This window comes from Alligator mississippiensis, chromosome 3 (genome assembly GCF_030867095.1).
Source record: "Alligator mississippiensis isolate rAllMis1 chromosome 3, rAllMis1, whole genome shotgun sequence".
NCBI classification, from domain to species: Eukaryota; Metazoa; Chordata; order Crocodylia; family Alligatoridae; genus Alligator; species Alligator mississippiensis.
Window position 1 is genome coordinate 69,505,845 of NC_081826.1, and position 21,783 is coordinate 69,527,627.

General features: G+C 42.1%; 1 protein-coding gene across 2 annotated transcripts; it reads right to left on the bottom strand.

The window, feature by feature from the left end:
- Nucleotides 1–813: 813 nt before the first annotated feature.
- On the bottom strand, nucleotides 814–20,891 carry SDCBP (syndecan binding protein). Of its 2 annotated transcripts, none has more exons than XM_019498684.2 (9): nucleotides 20,783–20,891; nucleotides 17,230–17,295; nucleotides 13,921–13,999; nucleotides 11,482–11,591; nucleotides 10,970–11,131; nucleotides 8,705–8,880; nucleotides 7,324–7,495; nucleotides 2,876–2,967; nucleotides 814–1,582 (listed from the first exon to the last, which is right to left on the bottom strand). In XM_019498684.2, exons 2-9 carry the CDS (start codon nucleotides 17,278–17,280, stop codon nucleotides 1,528–1,530), a joined length of 897 nt encoding a protein of 298 aa, XP_019354229.1. In that variant the 5' UTR covers nucleotides 17,281–17,295; nucleotides 20,783–20,891; the 3' UTR covers nucleotides 814–1,527. The 2 variants fall into 2 exon arrangements, with proteins under 2 accessions (XP_019354229.1, XP_006269597.2); XM_006269535.3 differs by having other exon boundaries at nucleotides 10,970–11,134.
- Nucleotides 20,892–21,783: the final 892 nt, after the last annotated feature.

Consider the following 21,783-nt stretch of genomic DNA (forward strand, 5'->3'; position numbering starts at 1 on the left):
GCTCATTGGGGTGGAAGGTTAGTTATCTGGGGGTGGAGGGGGAAATCTAGGGATTTATAGGGGCCAGCAGGGAGAAGTGGGGGGCTCTTCCTCTGTAGCCTTCACTGGTTACAGAGTTGGGGAGCAGGGCAGGCATGAAGATGTGCAGCCTTAGCCACATCCCCGCTTGTAAGCCCTCTAGTGGCTCATCAGAGCAGTGCACATTAGAGAGGGTATTGATCCCAAACATGTGACTGACAACAAGGACTAGTTAACCGTAATACAGACTAACATCCCTTACAGTTAGCATGTGCTAACTCTAATATGTAAATCTCAAAAGATAATCCTCAACTGAAGTGGCACACCTTTAAGGTGCCTCAAAGGCACTTAGCACTTGTTACTAATCATTCATGTATAAGTGCTCGTAATATGATCTAATTGTAAACCTGTCATCTCACCTTTATTAACCTCTATTAGTGTATTTTAAAATTGCAATCCTCCTCTCAAGGGTGCCAAATTCATCCAGCCCCATGAGCTGGATAAGTGGCTCAGGGCAGCTCCACCATCTGGATGAGGCCCACAGAACCCCTCCTTCTCCTCCCTATTCCCCTCTTACCAGATCTGGTGCCTGCTCCAGGATCCATACTGCACAAGCCTACCCATGCCGTGCAGTCCTGAAGCACCTAGAGTGGGCACCCCATGCTGCACACATCCCAGGCCCTGCCTCTGGAGCTGATCTGGCACATGCCATACCCCACATGGATGTGCTGAGACCCAGAGGCTCTGCTGGCCATATACTTGAGACACTTACTGCATCTAACATGCACACCAAAGTACTTTTACTATGATTTTATTAGGTTATTCCTGAACTGTTTAAACATTAGTTAAGGCGACAGAATGTAGTCACATTTTAGAGTTACATTTTGTAAAATGAGAGCAGTAAAAAGATTTTAGTACAACATAAATCAATTTTTATCTGTACAATTTTCCATTTAAAATGCTTATTTATGGAATGATGCCAACATTAGCTACACTCAGTTTAACTGACATTCTTTTGTAAACAATACAGAACAAAAAAAGCCCCAAATTAGCACTAATAATCATAACTCTAATATACTATTCCAACTATATTGTTGCAAACTGAAAAGCTGTAAAAATACTTATTTGTTCAAAAAAAGAACATAAAAAGCACAGCAATAAGTTTCAGCTAGGAAATGACTAGATCACCTAAAGATTACAATTACTTTCCTTTAATTGAAATGGCTTCTCATAATAGTAACATGACCCTAAGAAAGAAATCAGAACGTGATTAGTTTCATGTGTGTAAAACCAGCATAAGGCTATAAAAGTCTTACTTTTTTTGCATGAACCAAGATAACATGTTGAACTGTAATATTCCCAGGCATAGAATATAAATGCAAATGCTCAATGCAGCATCTCTCTTTTGGCCTCAAGAAAGGCTCATGTGCAGAATACAGAATTCGCTGAGTATAACAGCCCAAGTTTAGATGAGTGCCTATTACACAAATGGATACACAATGGCTCTGTTTAAACTTCAGGGATTGAGTGATCCATCAGGCTTTTCATAATGTTAGATGCCATCCTAAAAGAAAAAAAAAAAAAAAATAGTAATTTTAGAACTTCTAAACTTTAAAGAATAGTTTTAGTGTAAAGTATTTTCTAGTTACTTTGTCTTAGCATTGAAAATGTTTAAAAACAAAGGTTTGCACAGACAAGCTGCTGTGTCACTACCAAGTGACCATACAATTTACCCTTTACTCCAACAAGTATATTGCTACAGAAAGTGATATTTATATATGAAAATAGGAATGTTTTTTCAAGAAGATGTATGCTGCCTCATGTACCTGGCATGTTGACTATAGGAAAAAAAACAAACAAACTGCTAAACAACCACTAAAGGAATGTTTTTAAATACTCAACTTTCAAACCTGCCAATATGTAGCTAGAACAGGTAGAGTGGTTACTTACAGGAAAGAGGTGGCAAGAATACCACAATGTTTACCGGGAAAAAAACAAAGCTTGGAGTCTGGCCTAGAGAGTAATTTGCATCTAGATGGTCATGAAATGGTAACATTGTATTCTTCAGAATTAAACCTAGGTTTTCAAATGAGCACTCAGAAAGAACCCACAACTTCACCCTCAAAGTGTTAAATAAGACACGTATGGAATATAATCCTTGCCAGGAAACCCACTATATCAACTGTGAAATATGCATTAAGACTGAAAAATTAACAGAGTTTTTTTTTTGGTCTTGTTTTGTTTTTGCTACTGAAGAAACTTCAAATTCTAAATATGGCCTTATTAGTGAATTCCTTTCAACCTGTACAATGCATTTAAGCACACTTAATGACAGGAACTTAAACAAAAAACAACAAAAACTCCACAAACCAGCACCCCCCCCCCCCCCCACACTATCCAGTCAAAGAGTCAATTTCAGATGTACAATTTTTCACTGGCAAAGATGATCCTTTTTTGTTAGATATGTGTAAAGCGCTCTCAATGCTATATGAGTAACAGCATGACTGACTGAAGTGAAATACAGGTCTCAGGTTATTTTAAAACCACTCCAAACTGAGTTTTGCATAGTTCCCACTTTTCCTGTGAAGTTATAGTCTATTCTATCAGAAGCTTTTAAATGGTTTTGCTTTCAAGAAATTCTCCAACCTTCTTAAGAAAAAGGGATCTGGAATTCTTCTGTAGACTAGGGTTACTGAATTCTTAGTAAATATTTATCAAAGTGTTTCGTTGCAATATGCCCAGTGTGACAGAGCTGTTTGGTATCTAGTGAAATCTTATGTATAAAAATACATTGATGCCTCAGTTACTCACAAGTTTCAGGGGAGATTTTTAAAATTTGTTTATTTTTCTTGCTTACCTCTTAATAATGTATTCATAGATGTGGGAAGGCATTACAGTAATGGTCACCACATTCCCAGCTGTTGCCAAGATGTCTGCAATCTGGGAGTCCTGTAATTAAAAGAAAACAGGAAGCCATGTTAGTTACTTCCCTGAGACAGCAAGTCTTTTTGCAATTTAAAAAAAAAAAATCTGGACAATCCAAGGCCATTTTTGCTATTTTTGCAGCATTCTTACTAAACCAGGGGTGTTAAGATTGGGGGGAGGGGAGAGGGGTGTCAGTTCATCTAAATACTGAAAACCAGCATAGATTTGAGCAAATTTCTGCCAAAGAAGTTCCATAAACCTAGTTAATCTTTGTCCTCTCTCCTCTATGAGAGTTATAGTAATGCACTCATCTCCTGTTCTTTGACAGAGATCTAGTTAGTCGCCTGTCCTCAAATAATAGGATCTAGCTAAGAGTCACGCAGCCCTATCACTCAGTTTCCTCTTGCACTGAACTGCCAAGAAGCAACTGATTACAGGACTTCAAGTAAAGCATAGTCTAAAGTTATGGCATTTTGTGTGTGCATGCGTTTAAGACCCGGCCCGCCCCCCCAAACCAGCCACACAACCCCTACAGTTACTTTGATGTACTAAATCAGGCTTGTCCAACATATGGCCTGCAGGCTGCCATGCGGCCCACCAAGCCATTTTATCCGCCCCGAGGCGGTGGCGGTAGCGCTGCCGTGGAGCGTGGAGTGGCCGGCAGCACCACTGTGGAGCACAGAGGCAGCGGGGCAGTGGCGAGGCGGACACAGCTGGCCCGCGGGCCCCAGCCGGCAGCGATGGGAGGGGAGCTGCTTACCCCCACAGGGCTGGGCTCATCAGTGAGCCAGGTCCTGCCGCCACTGCCCCGAGGAGAGACAGCAGTGATAGACTGCAGGGGTGGGAAGAAGCCGTCAGTGAAAAATGCATAAATAGGAGACAGGAAAAGAGCAAAGAGGGACACGGAAAAGTGACAGGAAGTCATGGAAAAGAAAATAGGTCTAAATTAGAAAAAAAAATAGTAAAACAGGGAAGAGAAGGGGAGGAAAGCAGGGGGGAAAAGGCCTAAGGGAAACAGGACAGTGATAATAGTACAAGGTGAGAGAGGATCTCAAACAAAAAGGAAAAGGAGGAAATCAGGAAGACAAACAGCAGAACAAATAGGGAGGAGGGGAGAAAAGGTTGGGGAAAAAGAAGAAAGTAAGAGGTGGGGTCAGGCAGGTGCCTGGTGATGAATCAGATGTCAGGCAGGTTGTAATGTGTCATAAGTCCAATGTCTATGTTAAGTCCGTAAAATATTGAGTCTGTGAAAATAAAAATAAGCATCTTTGTCTGTATAGGTTTTATTTATTCAAAACATACCACCAGGATGGTAAAAGAGAATGCAAATGCGGGAACCAATCTCCCCACCCCATGACTGCATTACAAGCAGAGAAGCCAGCTCTGCTCTGCAGAGCCTACAAGGGAAGCCTCACACTGGGGGGGGGAAGGGAAACCCCCATGAGACCCCACATCACTGCAGCAGGGTCCCAGGCAGGCTCGGGGGAGCGGGTAAAACCCAAAGGGCAGCAGGAATTTACCTGCAGCCCCCCTGCCCCAGCCCCAGCACTGCAGGGAGAGCCAACACTCTGGGCTAGGGGGGTCATCCCAGAGACCCCCAAAAGTCCTACTCAGGGGCCCATACACACTAAGGAGTGGGTAAAACAATCCCCCCCCCCACAGCACATAGAGCGAGGCGAGGAAATCCTCCAGAAGACCTGCCAGAAGCCTCCCAGGCCCTGGGCAGCGTGTGGATTGCAGGGTGGGCAGTGCCCCCCATATCTGCTCCAGTGGTGTGGCCCATGCCACCACCACTCTCCCAGCACCAGAGCTGGGGCCAGGGCTGCAGCTGGTACCCCTGCCAGCCCCGGAGACTCCCAGCAACCTCCATAGGTGGTTTTCTTGCTGCTTTCCACTTGACTACCTCTTATGGATTTCCTGCCCTCACCCCCTGCCATTTTTACGGGGGGGGGGGGGGGGGGGGGGAGGGGGAGGATGTCAATTATACAAGGTTGGGGCGGGGGAACTCTTGGGACACTCTTCCCTGCCTAGAAATTGCAGCTGAGAATGTGACAAGTTAGAACACACTTGGGTGATTTCTCCCCCCCTGCCAGAGTGAGGCTGTTCAGTTTGGGTCGCCGGCCTACTGGGCGATTAAAAGTTCGTGATCCGGCCCCACGTTAAAGAAGGTTGGATACCCCTGTACTAAATCTTCAGATGCTTTTCTTAAAAAGGTACAGCCCCAACTATTAGGCTTTTCTAGATTACTTCAGTTTCCAAGTGTACTTAAGCAGTAGTCTCCAGCTAGGTTCTGTGACCACTTGCAACCATATTTGCACAGCTTGGTACGAGTGTTCAGAATGTTTCTCAGAAAAGGAACTCCAAAAGGATGTTCTCTGCCCACCAACCACCAGCTAAGAGCTAGTTTCGGAAAAGTACAAGCATCACCTCTATATAGCTCTGCATAAGTAGATGTCACAAAGACTCAAGAGCCCTTTCCCTTTCTTATCTATAGATTTGTAGGAAAGTTTGAACTGTACTCATTGATTAGACTGTATAAATTCAGATGTATAAATTCATGCAGATGTGGAAAGAAGGCATCTTCAGTTGCAATTGCTAATGTAAGTTTTACTAGGCTGTGAAAGGCATGTGGAGTTGTGATCAAATGAAGGCTTAAGTCCTAAACTGTCAATACTGTGGAAGAGGTGGTGAATAACATGGGGATAAGCATCCAAGAGTGATAGACCACATTAAATACAAAGCAATACATTGCAAAGTTCATATTCTTGAAACCCACAAATGGTCATCTTCCTTCTCCGCAGGAAAAGGAAGGAAAACTTGAGCCAGTGCTTGATACAAGCCTATATATTATGAAGTAGAGAATTGTTACATTGTCTATTGTCTGAAGGATAATTTGTTGCTTGAGGAGTCTGCAATACACAACCTATATTTCTCCAGGCAGGGATGACTCTTGGAAGTATAGCCTACATGAGCTCTCCCCTTCCTCTGATCAGCAGGATGGCTTCTTATCCCACAAGTCAAACTTATCACAGCTCAAATGCAGAGGATCATGACAGGGGAGTTCATCTACCCCAGAGGAATCCATTACAGTACAAGCTAAAGTTTTCCTATGAGGATGGTTCAAAGCAGGATGCAAAATTAAGAATGAGTACTGCTTGCTGAGCCTTTTACTTCAAAGGCTGCTGCTTCTACAATCAGCTGAAGCATTACCATGGTCTGATCACTACAGCCGATCAGAGAGGTGGCACCCTTTGAAATAAAAGCTATAGCAAACAAACAGCTATGTGGGACCACAAAAGGTGCAACAGCTTGAGCTATACACTTGACAGTTGTTCACAAACCTTCAATTATCAGAGGAGGGCTGGGAACCTAGCCCACAAAGAATCTGGGTTCTACTGTAATTCCTCTCAGCCATCACTGAGGCCACTGTGGACCAAAGAGCCAGAGTAATAGTCAACTAATTCCTCATTTTGTGGTAGGATCATTTGCTCAAACAATTTCTGCTTGTACAGGCTAATTTATGAGGTGTGTCTCATGAGCTAATCCCCAATGCTGTAGCTTTGTAGTCCACTTCCATCTCCCCCTTCTACAACCAATTACCCCTGTTCTGGAGGTCCACAAGGAGTGCTTACTCCAACCTGAAAACTCCTCTTAAGTGGAGAAGAAAGATTATTTTCCTTTTCTTGTGCCTGGCATACATCTTTAAATAAAATGCAAGGATTTACTTATTCTATGTTCAGCATAATTTGAACAGATTGACAATAAAGAAGAGCTTCATACCCCTGCATCTGGCTATAAACATACACAGTGTATTACTTAGTTTCACACTCAGACTAAAAAGCAAGAAGTACAAGGAACCCAAAGTTCTCTTTCAATGTGTCTTGGAAGAGGGAAGATCTGGTAGAATGATTTAGGATCATCCTGTAGTCTAGTCAGATTTATTTGGTTATAAATTAAAATATCCCTAGTCTTGGAACCAGAAACTCCCTAAAACTTCAAACTCTGGATCAGCACATTTAAAATTCACAGGGAAGAATTGACAGCAAAAAACCTGAAGGATCAAGCAAGCTTTTAGCTTGCCTCTCCTGGTTGCTAGTTATATCTACCAAAACAAGGGAAAAACTGAAAAAAGGTACGGAAACACGTCCACTTTTAGTAAATACGATTTTCTTGACTCCCCATTCCTCCCACAATGACAAACAGAGTTATCACATTGCTAAGCATCTAGTACGCCACTTTCAAATACCTTCCCTGAACTTTTAAAAATATCTAGTGTTACCACACTGCATTAAAAAAAAAAAAACAACCAAAAAAACCACCACCAAGCGAAGAGTCAGGGTGTTGTAACATTCTTTTTAGAAAAATAAAAAGTTATTTTACCTTCAATCCAATTACATTCTGGCCATTAATTTCACATAAGTGGTGTTCTGTAAGCAGCCCATTTCTTGCAGCTGAACTGTCTTTTACTATTGAAGTTATTTTTCCATTTTTGAATATGAAGCCAACATGTCCTGTGCTGTCCTTATGCATAACAATAATTCGTTCAAAAGGCCTGAAAAAAAACATATCCATATATACTTGTTTACAATGTAGAAGTATTCAACATGCACAGAACAATTCTGCAAAGAGATTAGAGTTATACTAATTTTGACAAGGCTTTATAATTGTTGTTTAGGATTTTTTTTTAAATACAAACCACAATTGCAGCAGCAGAGCAGCATTTTTTCACCTGATTTGTCTTTGCCTCATGTCCTTTCTATAGTACTAGTTACTCAACTTTTTTCAGAGAAATAAGGTAGCATTAAGATTAAAGGAATCTGAATAAATTCCTTTGATCTACCAAACTTATAAACTGACATTTCATCTTCAGTGTATATTGATTCTAACAATGTTGAAATAGAAATTGATTTTAGGTGACTAATGTACATACCCTTACATAATCGAGTTTTATATAAATCAGCTACTGTTTCTTATTTTTAAGCCTTTTTTCCCCCCCCACCCTTCAGATTTTAAAAGCTACCCATTCATTAGTTTTTGGCCTATACTCCCTTGTGTTACATGTATCCCACCCTCTAAGCTGCACATTTAAATACATTTCTTTTTTAATAGAACTATCTGGTATCTTTTCTGGGGATCCAGGACTTAAACATACAATGCTGTACAGGCTTAACCAAAAGCCACACTGTTAAATGAAATGTAGTTAGAGTAGTGCAAATTTACTGTGCAGACACTTATTTTGATTAAGCAGAGATGGGCTTTTGTACTAAGCCAAATACAAAATCTTTTATTCAAAAGATAAGTGAAGACTCTCAGTCAGCACCAAAATACTGTGAACTCATATATTAAGGTAAACATTTTTTGCCCTGACCCCAATCTCCCATTTCCAGTGGCTGTCATTAATGTTCAGAACTTTGATCTCAAAGATAGGAAAGCAAAGGAAGAACTATCTTAAGATACTCATTTTTAAGCCAAGTGGCCCAGAGATAAGGTATCAGTACAAATGACAACTAGGATTTGTGCAGAACTAAGCAATACTTGTGGGCAATATAAATTTACCCTTGCCAATGAGTGTTTAAATAGATTAAAATATATCGAGGAAGTTGGAAGTTTGACATGCTTGAATCCTATTTGGACAGGGACAATCTTTGCTTGAACCATGGTTAGTACAGAGAAACCATAAGCATGGACTAAGGGGGACACCCGATGCTACAGAAACACAAATAATGAACAATCATTTCCCATTTTTAGTTAGCAGTCTTACCTGTCACGCACAATCATTGGAATTCTCTCTCCAGAAGCCTGTTTGAGAACTTTGTGGGCTTTATCAGAGCTCCACCCTGCGCAGTTTTCACTACTGATCTGCAGAATTTGATCCCCAAACCTCAGACCAACAAGAGATGCTGGAGAGTTAGCCTGTACTAACTGGACAAATATACCCTAAGTGCAAAGAAAAACATTTTTTATTATTCTTCAGTAGGTGAGATACAAGGATTTCTTGAAGCCTTTAAAAAACAAACAAACAAACAACTTTCTTTTATATCAAATAAAGCTACATGCACAAGTTGAACAAATACTTTGACAAATGTTTTCCTTTTAACAAGCATGGCATGTTATCATAACCAGCCTAACAAGAAAGTTACAAACATTCCCCAGTTTTCCTCAAGGTTCATTTGGAGTCTCAAAAGCTTTCTTACTGTGAACTTTAAACTCTTTAGCTGCTTTTCCCTCTTCAAATAACTTTTAGCAATGAACTTTAAATATTTGGAACACAGTATGTTAGCATACAAATCTAAAAATTCAGCACCAAGAGGAAGGCTTTTTTTCTTTTCAGATTCCATATCATGGATCTTGTCTAGATATGTAAAGGACTGGTATTTATGGAGTTTTGTCTGCAAAGTTTTCAGCTTCCAATTAAACTTGCTTCGACTTCACTCGAGAGAAATTCCTGAAAAGCATGCCTACTCAAACTCTACCTAACTAGGACACACAATACTTAACACTGGTTCAACTGAATCTTTTTAAGGAACTTTAGGGTTTTTCTATCCTTCAAGGTGTCCCTTACTCTGAAGAGAAGTCCCAGGGTCTTCTGAGGGAGACTGGAATATTTCATAGACATTAAGGATGGAAGGGACCTCAGAAGATCGAGTCCAGCCCCCCACCCGAAGGGCAGGAAGTCAGCTGGGGTCATAGGATCCCAGAATACACTTTTAGCTTAAAAAGCCTTAAAAACAAAGCCTGCAACATACTTTGAAACTACAGATACAAACAGTTATTCCCTCTTGCAAATTACCCTTCATGTTAATCAACAGCACCATGCATCTTTCGTAAGTGGGAACAACCAGAAGGCAGTGAGGGAAGTTTAAGAACTTGTTTGCAATTAGGTTAATTACAAGTGGAGGAGAGGAGAAAACTAGCCTGATGTTACTTTTTGCAGATGGATGAGAGAAGAGCTTCACTTCTTATTACACTCAACTCTTTTCTCATCAGCAGTGCATACCAGTAATTTAAACAGTCTTGGAACTGGTAGGACACTGAGAATTTGCACTGCAGTATGTCACCCAAAATTTATGCTGGAAGACTATAGTGTCAGAAGCTTGGCAACCCCCCCTGTACTCGGCCTTAGTGAGGCTGCAGCTGGAGTACTGTATCCAGTTTTGGGCTCCACAATTCAAAAAGGATGTGGAGAAGCTTGAGAGAGTCCAGAGAAGAGCCACGCGCATGATCAGAGGTCAGGGAAGCAGACCCTACAATGACAGGCTGAGAGCCCTGGGGCTCTTTAGCCTGGAAAAGCGCAGGCTCAGGGGTGATCTGATGGCCACCTACAAGTTTATCAGGGGTGACCACCAGTATCTGGGGGAACGTTTGTTCACCAGAGCGCCCCAAGGGATGACGAGGTCGAATGGTCACAAACTACTTCAAGATCGTTTCAGGCTGGACATAAGGAAGAATTTCTTTACTGTCCGAGCCCCCAAGGTCTGGAACAGCCTGCCACCAGAGGTGGTTCAAGCGCCTTCACTGAACACCTTCAAGATGAAACTGGATGCTTATCTTGCTGGGATCCTATGACCCCAGCTGACTTCCTGCCCTTTGGGCAGGGGGCTGGACTCGATGATCTTCTGAGGTCCCTTCCAGCCCTAATGTCTATGAAACTTATAGTAGGTTTTGTAGCGAGTGACTGAAGGGTTTTCAGCACTCTACATAAGGACATATCAAGAGTGCTTTATGGGTGCCGCAAACAGATACAAGTATTACAAAAAGCTAACTACTTCTAGACATTTAAACAGGAGCAAACAATCTTTGAGACGAACATTCATTTTGTACCACTTCAAATCTATGATTTTTTGGAGTGTTTTGAATAGAACATTACACATTAGGTAATTTAATAGTTTACACTGTATTGCAACCTAAAAATATATGCACCATTTGCAACGCCACAATAAAACTGTACAATTATCTCACTATTGATTAGCAAGATAATCACTAATTCAACCACCTGCCTACAGAAGCACCACTTCAATATACTTACATTGTCTACAGATTTAAGGCGAAGCCCAATTTTGCCATCCTGATCTTTGCACAAGATTACTTCACGGAGACCTTGTTTAATTTCTGCTCTGAGAAGTCCAACATCATTTCCTGTTACTGGGGCCACCATATAATTCACAGTGGAAGGCTTTGTTACCAACTGCTGCTAATTGAAAAAGCCATGTTATCATACCACTTAATTAGCAATTTATCAGAACAATACAGGTCAGTTAAAACATGATCACATTTATAACCAGGTGAAATTCAAGATGTTTTATGATTAAGTTTCTAATCAATAATTTAAATTTTGCCAAGAATTCTCTACAGAGGACTTGGTAAAAAGTAAGCTCTAGAGATAGAACAGACAAAGCTATTCATTCAACCATCATTAATTTGTACAGAAGCATACTACACCAATTAAAGCTAATATATGGCAGCCTACTTTTAAAAGAGAGGGAGATCACTTAATATCAATGTCATACAAGTAACTAAATTTACTTGAATAATACCTACACCCTGAGACTGTGGAGCAGCAGTCACTTGCAGGTTTCTTTGTATTTCTTCTTCATTAAGACTGAGGCCCATGTATTGAGAGAGTTCAGGATAAAGTCTGGGATATAAGCCTATAGAAAGCAAAGATTTATTTAGTAATACGATGATTCACTTTTTACTATAAGAGATAGTTTTGAAAAAATGGAGCACCTGTAAACTTGTAGTAAACATGAGCAAACATTTGTTCCCAAAAATACTAAGGAGAAACCATAACTAATCTAATATTTCATCATAAAAAGTCATGTGCATTAAAGCAACAAACCATGGCTTTGAAAATATATACAACACCACCCATGTGGATCTCATTTTAAGATTCTTAAGTCACTGTCAGGAAAGCAACTGATTTTTCCCCTGAAATATTTCCTATAGAATAGTGACTAAAAAGCCTGCTTTGAGAACGTGATGGTGTAAAGAGCATTCAGCAAAGCTCTGGGAGGTTCCATGAGGTTTGTAGGGACATGGCTAAAATTATTTCATAATTACTCACCTCTTAGAGACCATGAAATAGTAATCTAGCTCTGCAGGGTAAAGAAAACTGAGCTTAAGTATATTAGAAGCAGACATGCCTAGATCAGCTTAAAGAGACTGATAAATAGGTGAACACAATGAAGAACAGAAGAGACTGTAGTCAAGGATTTTTGGCCAAAGGGTTTTAAGTAAGTGAAGTCTGCATTGTGCTGCTCAAGTTGGGAAAGTTTTCCATTAAAAAAAAAAAAATTCTCATATATAGTTTTTTCCTGCTGCAGGATTTTCTGTACTTATAGGGAATACATTGCCCCTGGCAATGTCAGGGGGAGCTAAGTTAACGTGCAGGCTGTTAGATACAACAATCTCAGGTCCAGATAAAATATAAGGTCACTGCATCAAAAAAGGCTAACTTTACCTTTGTCCCCTTTCTGACCTCTGGTTATATCACCTTGTACCTTTCTTTCTCCTAGGCTGAATTTCCACAATACTTCAATAGGAGTACTGTTACACAGGTACTGCATCCCAGGGCTTGGACTTTGAGCTATGCTTATCCAGTTGGTTGAACAGAAGTCACATCACCAGCCTTCTTAAACTTTCATTTATATATCAGTAGGAACAAAGCATTAAAAATAAAGCCTGAGGACAGCCTACATAAAACTCTTTACAGTCTCCTGACAGTAAGAGATAAGCAGGCCTAGCCTTTCCAGGTAACCTCAGCAAATACCAATTTCCATTAGCCTAGTTCTCCAATTGCTCCCCCCACCAACTATAAGCATGTTTTATACTGTTATAAGACCTTGGGAATGAGAGCAAAAGGACTTAATAGATGCAAAAATGTTTAAGACCATTTATGCTTCTTTGAGTGATGGAAGGATGAGCTTATGGACTAAGATTCCCCAGTGTACTCAACAGGGCCAAGGTGGCATTTGTAAGATTGGAACCAACAGGATAGAGTTATAAGTTGCTCAATCTAAAGTAGATATATTGGGTTTCTTCAGCAACATGTTCTGGTTTGCACAGTGAAGCCTTTTCTTTACTTTTATTAAATGAAAGAAGAATAGATGGCTTTGAGGAAAAATGTGTGGGTGCCAGCTAAAGAGAGACTAGTGCCAAGGTCATTGCCAAAGCATAATTTACCTCCTCCAGTTGGAACCAATAGGGTATCTATGGACTCTGTTGATAAAACTAGTACCAGTCTCAGAGTTGATGCTGATGAAAGTGTCAGCTGCTAGTGTTTTCAGGCCTATACACCAACCATGACTGAAAACTATTTAAAGACTGACCTCATGCACAAGGTCCATGCCTACTTATGAGTGGGAAACACACCAATACAAAGATGGCAGACAGGTTTCCATACCCACTAAATCTTCCATTATGCAGTCTTAGATATGACACCCCTCCCCTTCACCAAAGCAACATATTATTGATTATTTTCAGAAGGCCAGGGATTTATACCACACTATTGCACCTTTCTCACCTCAATAAAAGGATGGACAAGAAATTATTGTAATGGTTGTATGCTCCAATACCCAAAACATTTATTAGTTTAAAGTTATAGTATATTAACTACTGGTAAAATTAGTTACTTGGCATGAGCTTCTAGTGAGGGATAGGGATAGAAAGGTATTAGTTAATTCTCTCTCTTTATTTTAAGAGGGGGGGAAAAAAAAAAAAGATGTCATAGTTACCCCTCCCCTCCAGCAACTGCAAAAAGTTGCAAGAGGCATGATCTTGCAAAAGGGGTAGAGGTGGGAAAGGGGAAATTTTTTTTATTCTCTGATATCCTCCAAACTCCCATTTCTATTTTAATGGCTGTATTTCACATACCAGAAGTGAAGAGAGAGAGAGAGAGAGAGAGAAGATTTCTTTTGCAAGATTTAAGACGTTTCGTTCTTTTCCAAAACAATGTTTTATGCAATAAATAAAACTTACTTGCATCTTGAGGAATGGGTGCTGAGGCTTCAGACAAAATTGCTGGATTAGCTGGGTTTGAAGAAAAGGCAGTCTGGGCCTAATGGGAAAAAAAGTCATGTGATTTTGTACGTAAAGCCTACAGTCCTTACTGTGCATTTTAGAGTTAAATGTTCATTTCTAGATATCACATTACACTTTGTTGTTAGAGATCTTGGGATTAATTCTTTTTCTTGAAACTAAACAGTTAATGGTAATAGCATGCATTTGGTGTCCAAAGTTATCTTTCATATGATCATAAAATATCTTTCCTATAAAATCATATAATGACTTTTCAAAAGGGAGAAACAAGAAGAACAGAGACAGGTAGCATTTTATTTTATTTTTTTAAACTGTAATCGATTACATTTCTAACTTTTGGTTTCGATAACTTAAGACATTTATAGTGGATAAATAACTTCTCATCTAGAAGCAACATAAGCAGTTAAAATAGTCTCCGAGGATCCAAGTTGTACATTATAAAAAAAATCTGAGCAGTTTTAACTTATCAAGATTTTTTTCTCAGTTCAATGAAAGCCAGTTCTTGAAAAGTCATCGCACAATCCTGCATGGATTTCAAGGATTATTTGCAAACCAACATGTCATAATAATACTTAAAGCTCTGTAAATTGCTTAAGAATTTATTTAGCAGTCTAGGCGCTACAGCTTCTATTTAAAGAATATGAATCTTTTAATTTGAGCTTCATATAAAACTCAAGAGAGGTGGCAAGGTGTACAGCAAATGCCCTCAAATAAACTTACATTAGCATATTACTCACAGAGACAGGAGATAGGATAAGCTTATTTTTAAGTTTTAGGGTAGGGCTGTCTAACTTTGAGTGGCTGTGGGTCGCACCTTCCCTTTGCCAACTCCCCTGCAGGCTACACTGCTCCAGCACCAGGGAAGAGGTGGCAGGAAGCCAAACTGGAGAAAGGACTGGGGGTCCAGAAACCTTAGCAGCTCAGGGACAGGTGACAACAGCAGCAGCAGAAGGCAGCAAATAGAGAGAGGCAGTAACGGCCAGGGGAAGCAATCCCCAGACCTATGGGAAAATGTACAGGGAGTTAAGTATGTAAGAACTGTGGGAGCCCCTGGGTTGCATGTTAGGTACTTGCGGGCTACACACAGCCCACTGGCCACCAGCTGAACAATGCTGTTTTACAGTATTTCCTTCCTTCCTTTTCAGATTTTCCATTCTTTTGGTAGTTTTGTAGACCCCATGTTACTCACAGCTTGGAATATATGCCATGTATTATTGACTACTTTAAAAGGCATCTTGAAATCATAGTATTGACTCAGTTGGCTGTTCTGATATTTATAAACAAGGCTAGAAGAGGCTCCTCAGACATCCATTTCAATATATTACATTATGATATAAAAACCTAATTTGACATTAAATTGGCCAAGCTACTTAATGTTTCAAACTGGAGTAGTTTAAAAATTAAATGACGACTTAATAATGCCATTTTTTCAACAAACATGCAACAAATAGGCTTAGAAGAAACTAGCCTATATCAAATTAAATACCAACAATAAAAAAAAAAAAAGTGTCAAATCTATGGAGGTTACACCTTTCTGTTTATTCCCATTGGTCAATTTGCCCCTTTAATCTTTACTCATTTCATAGATTTCATAGACATTAGGGCTGGAAGGGACCTCAGAAGATCGAGTCCAGTCCCCTGCCCCAGGGGCAGGAAGTCAGCTGGGGTCAAAGGACCCCAGCAAGATAAACATCCAAATGTCTCTTAAAGGAGTCCAGAGTAGGTGCTTGCATCACCTCTGGAAGCAGTCTGTTCTAGGGCCTGGGGGCTTGGACAATAGAGAAGTTACCACCCCTTATATACTTATAGGCAGCCACCAGGTTGCCCCCCCCCCTTACTGAGACTGGAGCATTAGACCCTTTCTTTACCCCTGAAGGAAAGGGGTAGAGTTCTATGCTCAAATAACATGAGAAAGTTCAAATGTTCATCCATATTTCACTGTATTAACACTAATTTATTAACATAAGCTACTGTTAACAATCTGAAAACAAACATGGTAGAACAAAGATGCTTCCAAGTGTTAAAAACCCACCATGCTATAGCACAGGCCAACTTGTAGAATTGAAAGGTCTTTATATGGTTTGGGCACTAGGCAGCATTAAAATAAAGCTTTCCATCACGCTAGGGCTGCTTGCAGACATTAAACCTCCCCTCTGCGCAACAACCCCCCCAGTAAAAGGCCCCAATAAAAGGCACTTTAAGCTTGGCGTGTTCCTGCACTGAGCCCAGCGCATGCCCAGAAAAGGTAGCATGCTAGTTGGACCTAGCTTGCCCAGTGTCTTTATAGATCAGGTACTTTAGTAGGGCTTTTTGGTGCTTTTATCTAATAGCTGATTGAATCAGCTTTAAATCAAAGTGCCAAAAAGCCCCACTGAAATGCCTGATCTATATAGATGCTGTGGATCCAAACCAAAGTAACATGCTGCCTCTTCTACTAAAGCATGGGGTTTTTTGGGTTTTGTTTTGGGGTTTGTTTGGTTTTTTTTTTAACATCTGCAAACAGCCTAGATTCAAGAGAATCAAAGAATCATTTCACTGCCACTTTCAGTGATAAAGAGCAGTCCATTTCCATAACATTAGAGATCAATTAACAATTAAAAACAGAAGATTCAAACGATAGTTAAGATTTTAAATTATGTCCCAATCTGTTTCCCTTGGGTTAGAGACCAGATGTTGAACATATACATGTTCTGGCATCTTACAATAATTTACTTTGAAATCAAAAACTTCAGGTAGAAGTAAGCAATTTGGCAGATATTAACTCCTTTCAATAATAACATGCACTCTAAGTGAGACTATGTGCATGGACACTGACCCAAAAGTTGAATAATGAGATTAGTTTTGTTCTCTGAAGCCTGGCAGTTTCTTTTCAGTGGCTTACAAAATGTTCTGATTTAACCTTATCAGTCAGCTTCAGACTCACATGACCAGAGAATTCCTCAACTTCAGCTGGATATCAGTGTATAAGTTATGGAGTTAAAAAAGCAGAACCAAATCATTCGGATCACATGGAAAGCATATTTTGAAATATGTGAGTTTTACAGTTGCGTGACAGTTTTGTGGGATGGAGGTCTACTTAATGTCAAAGAACAGGGAGCTAAACAACTGTTCTACTGCTGAAAAGTGATGATTTAGTAATGGACAAGTGGTTTTAACCCCATATTTTATATGAGGGGGAGGGGAACAATTTTATTACTACTTCAACCGTTCACTAAAACAGATCTAAAGAGTCTATACATTTCATCATACCTGAATTACTTTATCCACCTTCAAATCTTCCAGGGAAGGATAGAGCGACATTTTTATGTAATTTCACTAAAGAAAACAAATAAAATCCAACTTAGCAACTGCACACTTACAGATAAAGTTTTAGTTTGCTTGTTAGATTCTACCTATTAGAAAAGCTGATGCTAAAATACTTACAAGAATCAACCATAATACAGAAGAAAGATAAAGCCTTTGATTGATGCCTGTTGTTTGTTTAAAAAAAAAAAAAAAGTACTTAACGCCCCACTTCACCAGCCCTGTGCACTGGCTCCAAGGCCATTCAGGATTGTACCCCAGGCTGTATATGAGTACTGGCTGTACATGAAGCATGCAGCATCTGTCTGAGACCCACAGGTCAGATCCAGTCCACAGAACCCATGTTTGACACCCCTAAACTAAAGCATTTGAACAAGTTTCGCTGGTTAAGTTCAACTAGTCAACAATTCACTGATCAAAGAACTGGCTTTTATTATACATTAATGCCAATTTAAATCATATTAATAATACCAAGTGGTCTTAAATCTGCCAGAATTTGATAGTTGAGAACAACAGTGAGAAACTAATACAGGCAGTTAGGTCCCTTTTGTACAAGCTATCCCTTGACTCATGACATGATACAAAAGAAAGATTATAGACTTGGAGTCTCACTTAACCATGCATCGCCCCAAGGGATCATATGGAAAGTACAGTGAATGTACTCTACCTTCTCCTGGAACTGGATGGCAACAGGCCAGGCAACCAAAATTTTTCCAAGCCCCATGTATCTGAACCCCCACTGAAGTCAACAGGGGGCTCTACATAAGAGTAATATACAATTTTAGGGGCAAATTTATTGGTAGTTCTTTAAAAGAAAGCAATTTTTAAATGAAATTAGGATTAGGGATAGCAATAAAGCCTGTTGTTCCATATGCTATTTTCAGCCTTGGAATGATTCCCTCTCCTCCTCGCCTCTCCCTCATCAGGTGGGGAGGGGTAAAAGTGTAAAAATCAGTTTCATTTGGACTGTCTATTCCAAATAAATCTTCCTGCTACTTATAAAACGTATGCTCGTTTTAAACAGATTTGCAAATCAGTTGTCTGCGATAGAAACATGCATCCACCTTCAACAATATATAAATCTAAACTAATTAAGACAGTGGTTGTCAACTAGGGGTAATCATACCCATAGAGGTACTTAAAAAGGTCATAGGGGATATGCAGAACCAATGTGGCTGATAAATGACACATGCGTGTAGCTGCAGCACAGCACGCAGGTGACCAGGAGCATATCCAGGTCAGGCTGGTAAGTCTGTTGCGAGGGAAGGGGGGGAAGGGGTACTGAAAACTGATTTTAATAAGGAATTTCGTTGCATCTTAGGTAGTAATAGGTATTCCAATAACCTGACATCTCCAATAATGTAAAGAAGAGTTATATAAAGGGTGCAATTTTTAATAGTAAACCACAGAGACAAAAGTTAGCCTAGATAAAAATTATATTATTCTAGGAAAGGGATCCTTCCCTGCCATATGGGTCAAGTTTGTAGAAGGTCATCTTAGTCTATTATTTATATGCTTATTTATTTTGCATAAAATAGGTAATACAAACTAAAACAAAAGTAAACATTAACAGGAGTTGAGGAACAGGACCAGGTAGGAGAAAAATGGTAATAATCACCAGCACCCTTAGAAAGCTCCTCGTTCATATAGATTACTCGATCCTTAATTCTGATAACCTTTGTCTGGAGACTGACTGCTAGAGAAGTTTTTTCTTGTTCCTTTTCCTTTTCTATGATCTACTTGGGGAAAAATTTACCTGGAGGAACAGAAGTAGGACACTGACAGCTAATCACATGTACACTTCCATTTCCACTGGCTCAACTACTACTATCAAAAATGATATTTTACCTAAAAGATTAATTACTAGTTCAAACTTCAATGCAAAGAAACCCAGAGTTAGGCTAGAAAAATGAGACTTCCAAGAACTAGCAAATTCACAAGCCTCCCCTGTTCTGTCAAAGAGATATGTATTAAAGATATGAAGCCTGAATGTTTGAATTGTCACTTTGCCTACAAATCCTCAGTGACAAAGTATCTTTAGAACTTCAGCTTCCTGCTAGATGACAAGCCTTCTTTTTGGGCAAAACCTTGCAATAGATGAGCAGGTTGACTGACTTCCAACTGACCTGCCCCGACCTATCTGCAGCTGAAGCCAAAATTTCCACTGGTATAGAAGACAAGAAGAAAATCCCTCAGAAGGGAGGAACCACTGATACCACAGTGCCTGGCCCACCATTTTCACGCTAGGGCATTCATGGGTGAGGAGCCATCAGCAACTGCATCTTCATCCACAACCCACTCAAGTTGTTGCTCTCCTCTCAAACACTGGGCACCCTCCTCCTCTCCCCTCTTGTCTTCTATATTCTGATTTCTCTCTCTTCCCACTCTACTTCCTGCGCATTCTTTCACAGCATCTGATGAAGTGAACTTGGGTTCAGGAAAGCTTGTGCTCTCTCTCATATTTTTTCTATACATGCACATACACATATCTACACACGTCTGTGTAGATATGTGCACGCATGTGTGTACACGTTTATACACACAGCAATCAGGGCTCGTGGTAGAGGTGATATCTTGTACTAGACCAAGATTTTTGCAAAAAAAATTGTCTTTAATTGCAAGCTTTCAGGCACAAACACCCTTCATCACCAGGCTTCGGACAGAGGATTATAAAAGTTTCTCCGATGCCTGATGAAGGGTGTTTGTGCCCAAAAGCTTGCAATTAAAGACAATTTTTTTTTGCACAAATCTTGTTGGTCTAATAAAAGATATTATCACCTCCGCCACCAGCTTGTTTTTTCCTTTAGACCCGATTGCTTTTTCCTCTAAACCAAACCAGCTATGGCTTGGATACCTATCTACCTACACACACGCACACTTATATGTATATATCTATACAAATACAAGTACATACCCACAAAATAAACCTTGCGATTACAGAGATTTATCTTGTGTGTACATACACATATAAATACAAGGGGGGGGGGAATGTGTGTGCGTGTACACACGCGCACACAACGTTACGCCGCTAGCGTAGGAGGCTGCGGCCCCCGCCCGACCCGGGACACAGCCGGGAGCGGAGCAGGGCTCTTGGTTGAGGAGCGGCCGCGCTGATCTCGGGCCTCCTGCCGGGCCGGGCTGGGGGCGCCGCCGCCGCCCAAGCAGCCCGTGACGCACCGCTCCACGGCACAGAGCTGCGGCCCGCGGGCGGGACGAGGGCAACAAAAAGCCGGATCCCAGAGAGCCAGCCAGACCACCCCCCTCCCCTCCGCCACGCAGCTCCGACACCGCAGCCTCCCCCGGCCCAGCAGGGAGGGGTTGAGGCGGAGGCAGCGGCCGGGGCCGCCAAGACTAGACGCGGCACCCCTGCCCGCCCCGCCCCGCCCCGCCCCCCGGCGGCCGCGGGGGAGCCGTTCTCAGGGCAAGGGGGGAGCCGCTCCCCCCCCTCGCCCGGGGGCAGAGGTCCGGGCGGGGCGGGGCGGCGCGCGCCGCTACTCACCGTCCGGGCGGCCCGGGGCGAACTGCTGCAGCAGCGACGTCAGCTGGGCCTGGCTCCGTCGCTATGAGGCTACCAGCTGCGGCTCAACGGCTGGCCCCGCCCACGGCGCCGCGCGCATGCGCTGTCCGCCGCCCCGTGACGCAGTGGGGAGTCTCGTACGCTGGGGGAAGCCCGCGGGGGGGCCCGGGGGAAGGGGTGTTGTCCCCTCCCGCCTTGTCCAGGGCCCCGCGCCTGTCGCGCAGCCTGGCGGGTCGGTGTCCGATGTGCCGCCCCGTCGTCTTCTGCTGGTGGCTCCTCTGCCCCCTGCCCTGTTTCCTCGCACCCGTCTCGCAGGCCGGCCTCGCCTTGCTAGGGCTGCTGCGCTGCCGGGAAAGGCGGAGGAAATCAGTCCCCTGCTTCTGCCTCAGGGTCTCCCGCGCCTACAGCCGAGCCGCGCAGACCTGCCCCTGGGACACCCCCGGGGGTAGACCCAGCGCCGCCCCCGTGTCCCGTGTGGATGGGGCCAGGCTGGTCTCGGTGCTGGCAGACGACAGGACAAGGTCTCCGGTTGCATCCAGGGAGCTCTACGTTGGATATTAGGAAACAGTTTTTTCCTAGCAGGGCGGAGAAGCGCTGGAGCAGGCTCCTAGAGAGGTGGTGGGCTCCTCATCCTTGGAGGTTTTTAAACCCAGGATGGATAAAGCTTTGGCTGGGATGATCTAGCTGGGGACGGTCCTGTTCTGAGCAGGGGGTTGGACTAGGCCTCCTGAGGTCCCTTCCAACCCGGATTTTATACCATCTGTTTTGGAGACAGTACCATAGCCAGGACGTTTGGTGCCCAGGGCAAGCCCGCAGCAGCAGCCTGCCCTCACCCACCACGCAGATCCGGGGGCGCCACCCCCCATGCTTGTCCAGGAGTGCATGCAGCTGCAGGAGCTGCCCTCCCCCATCCCTGTGCCCCCCCAAATGAGCCGCTCACGGCTCCATCCTGTGCCCCGCCCTTCACTTTGGCACCCAGAACA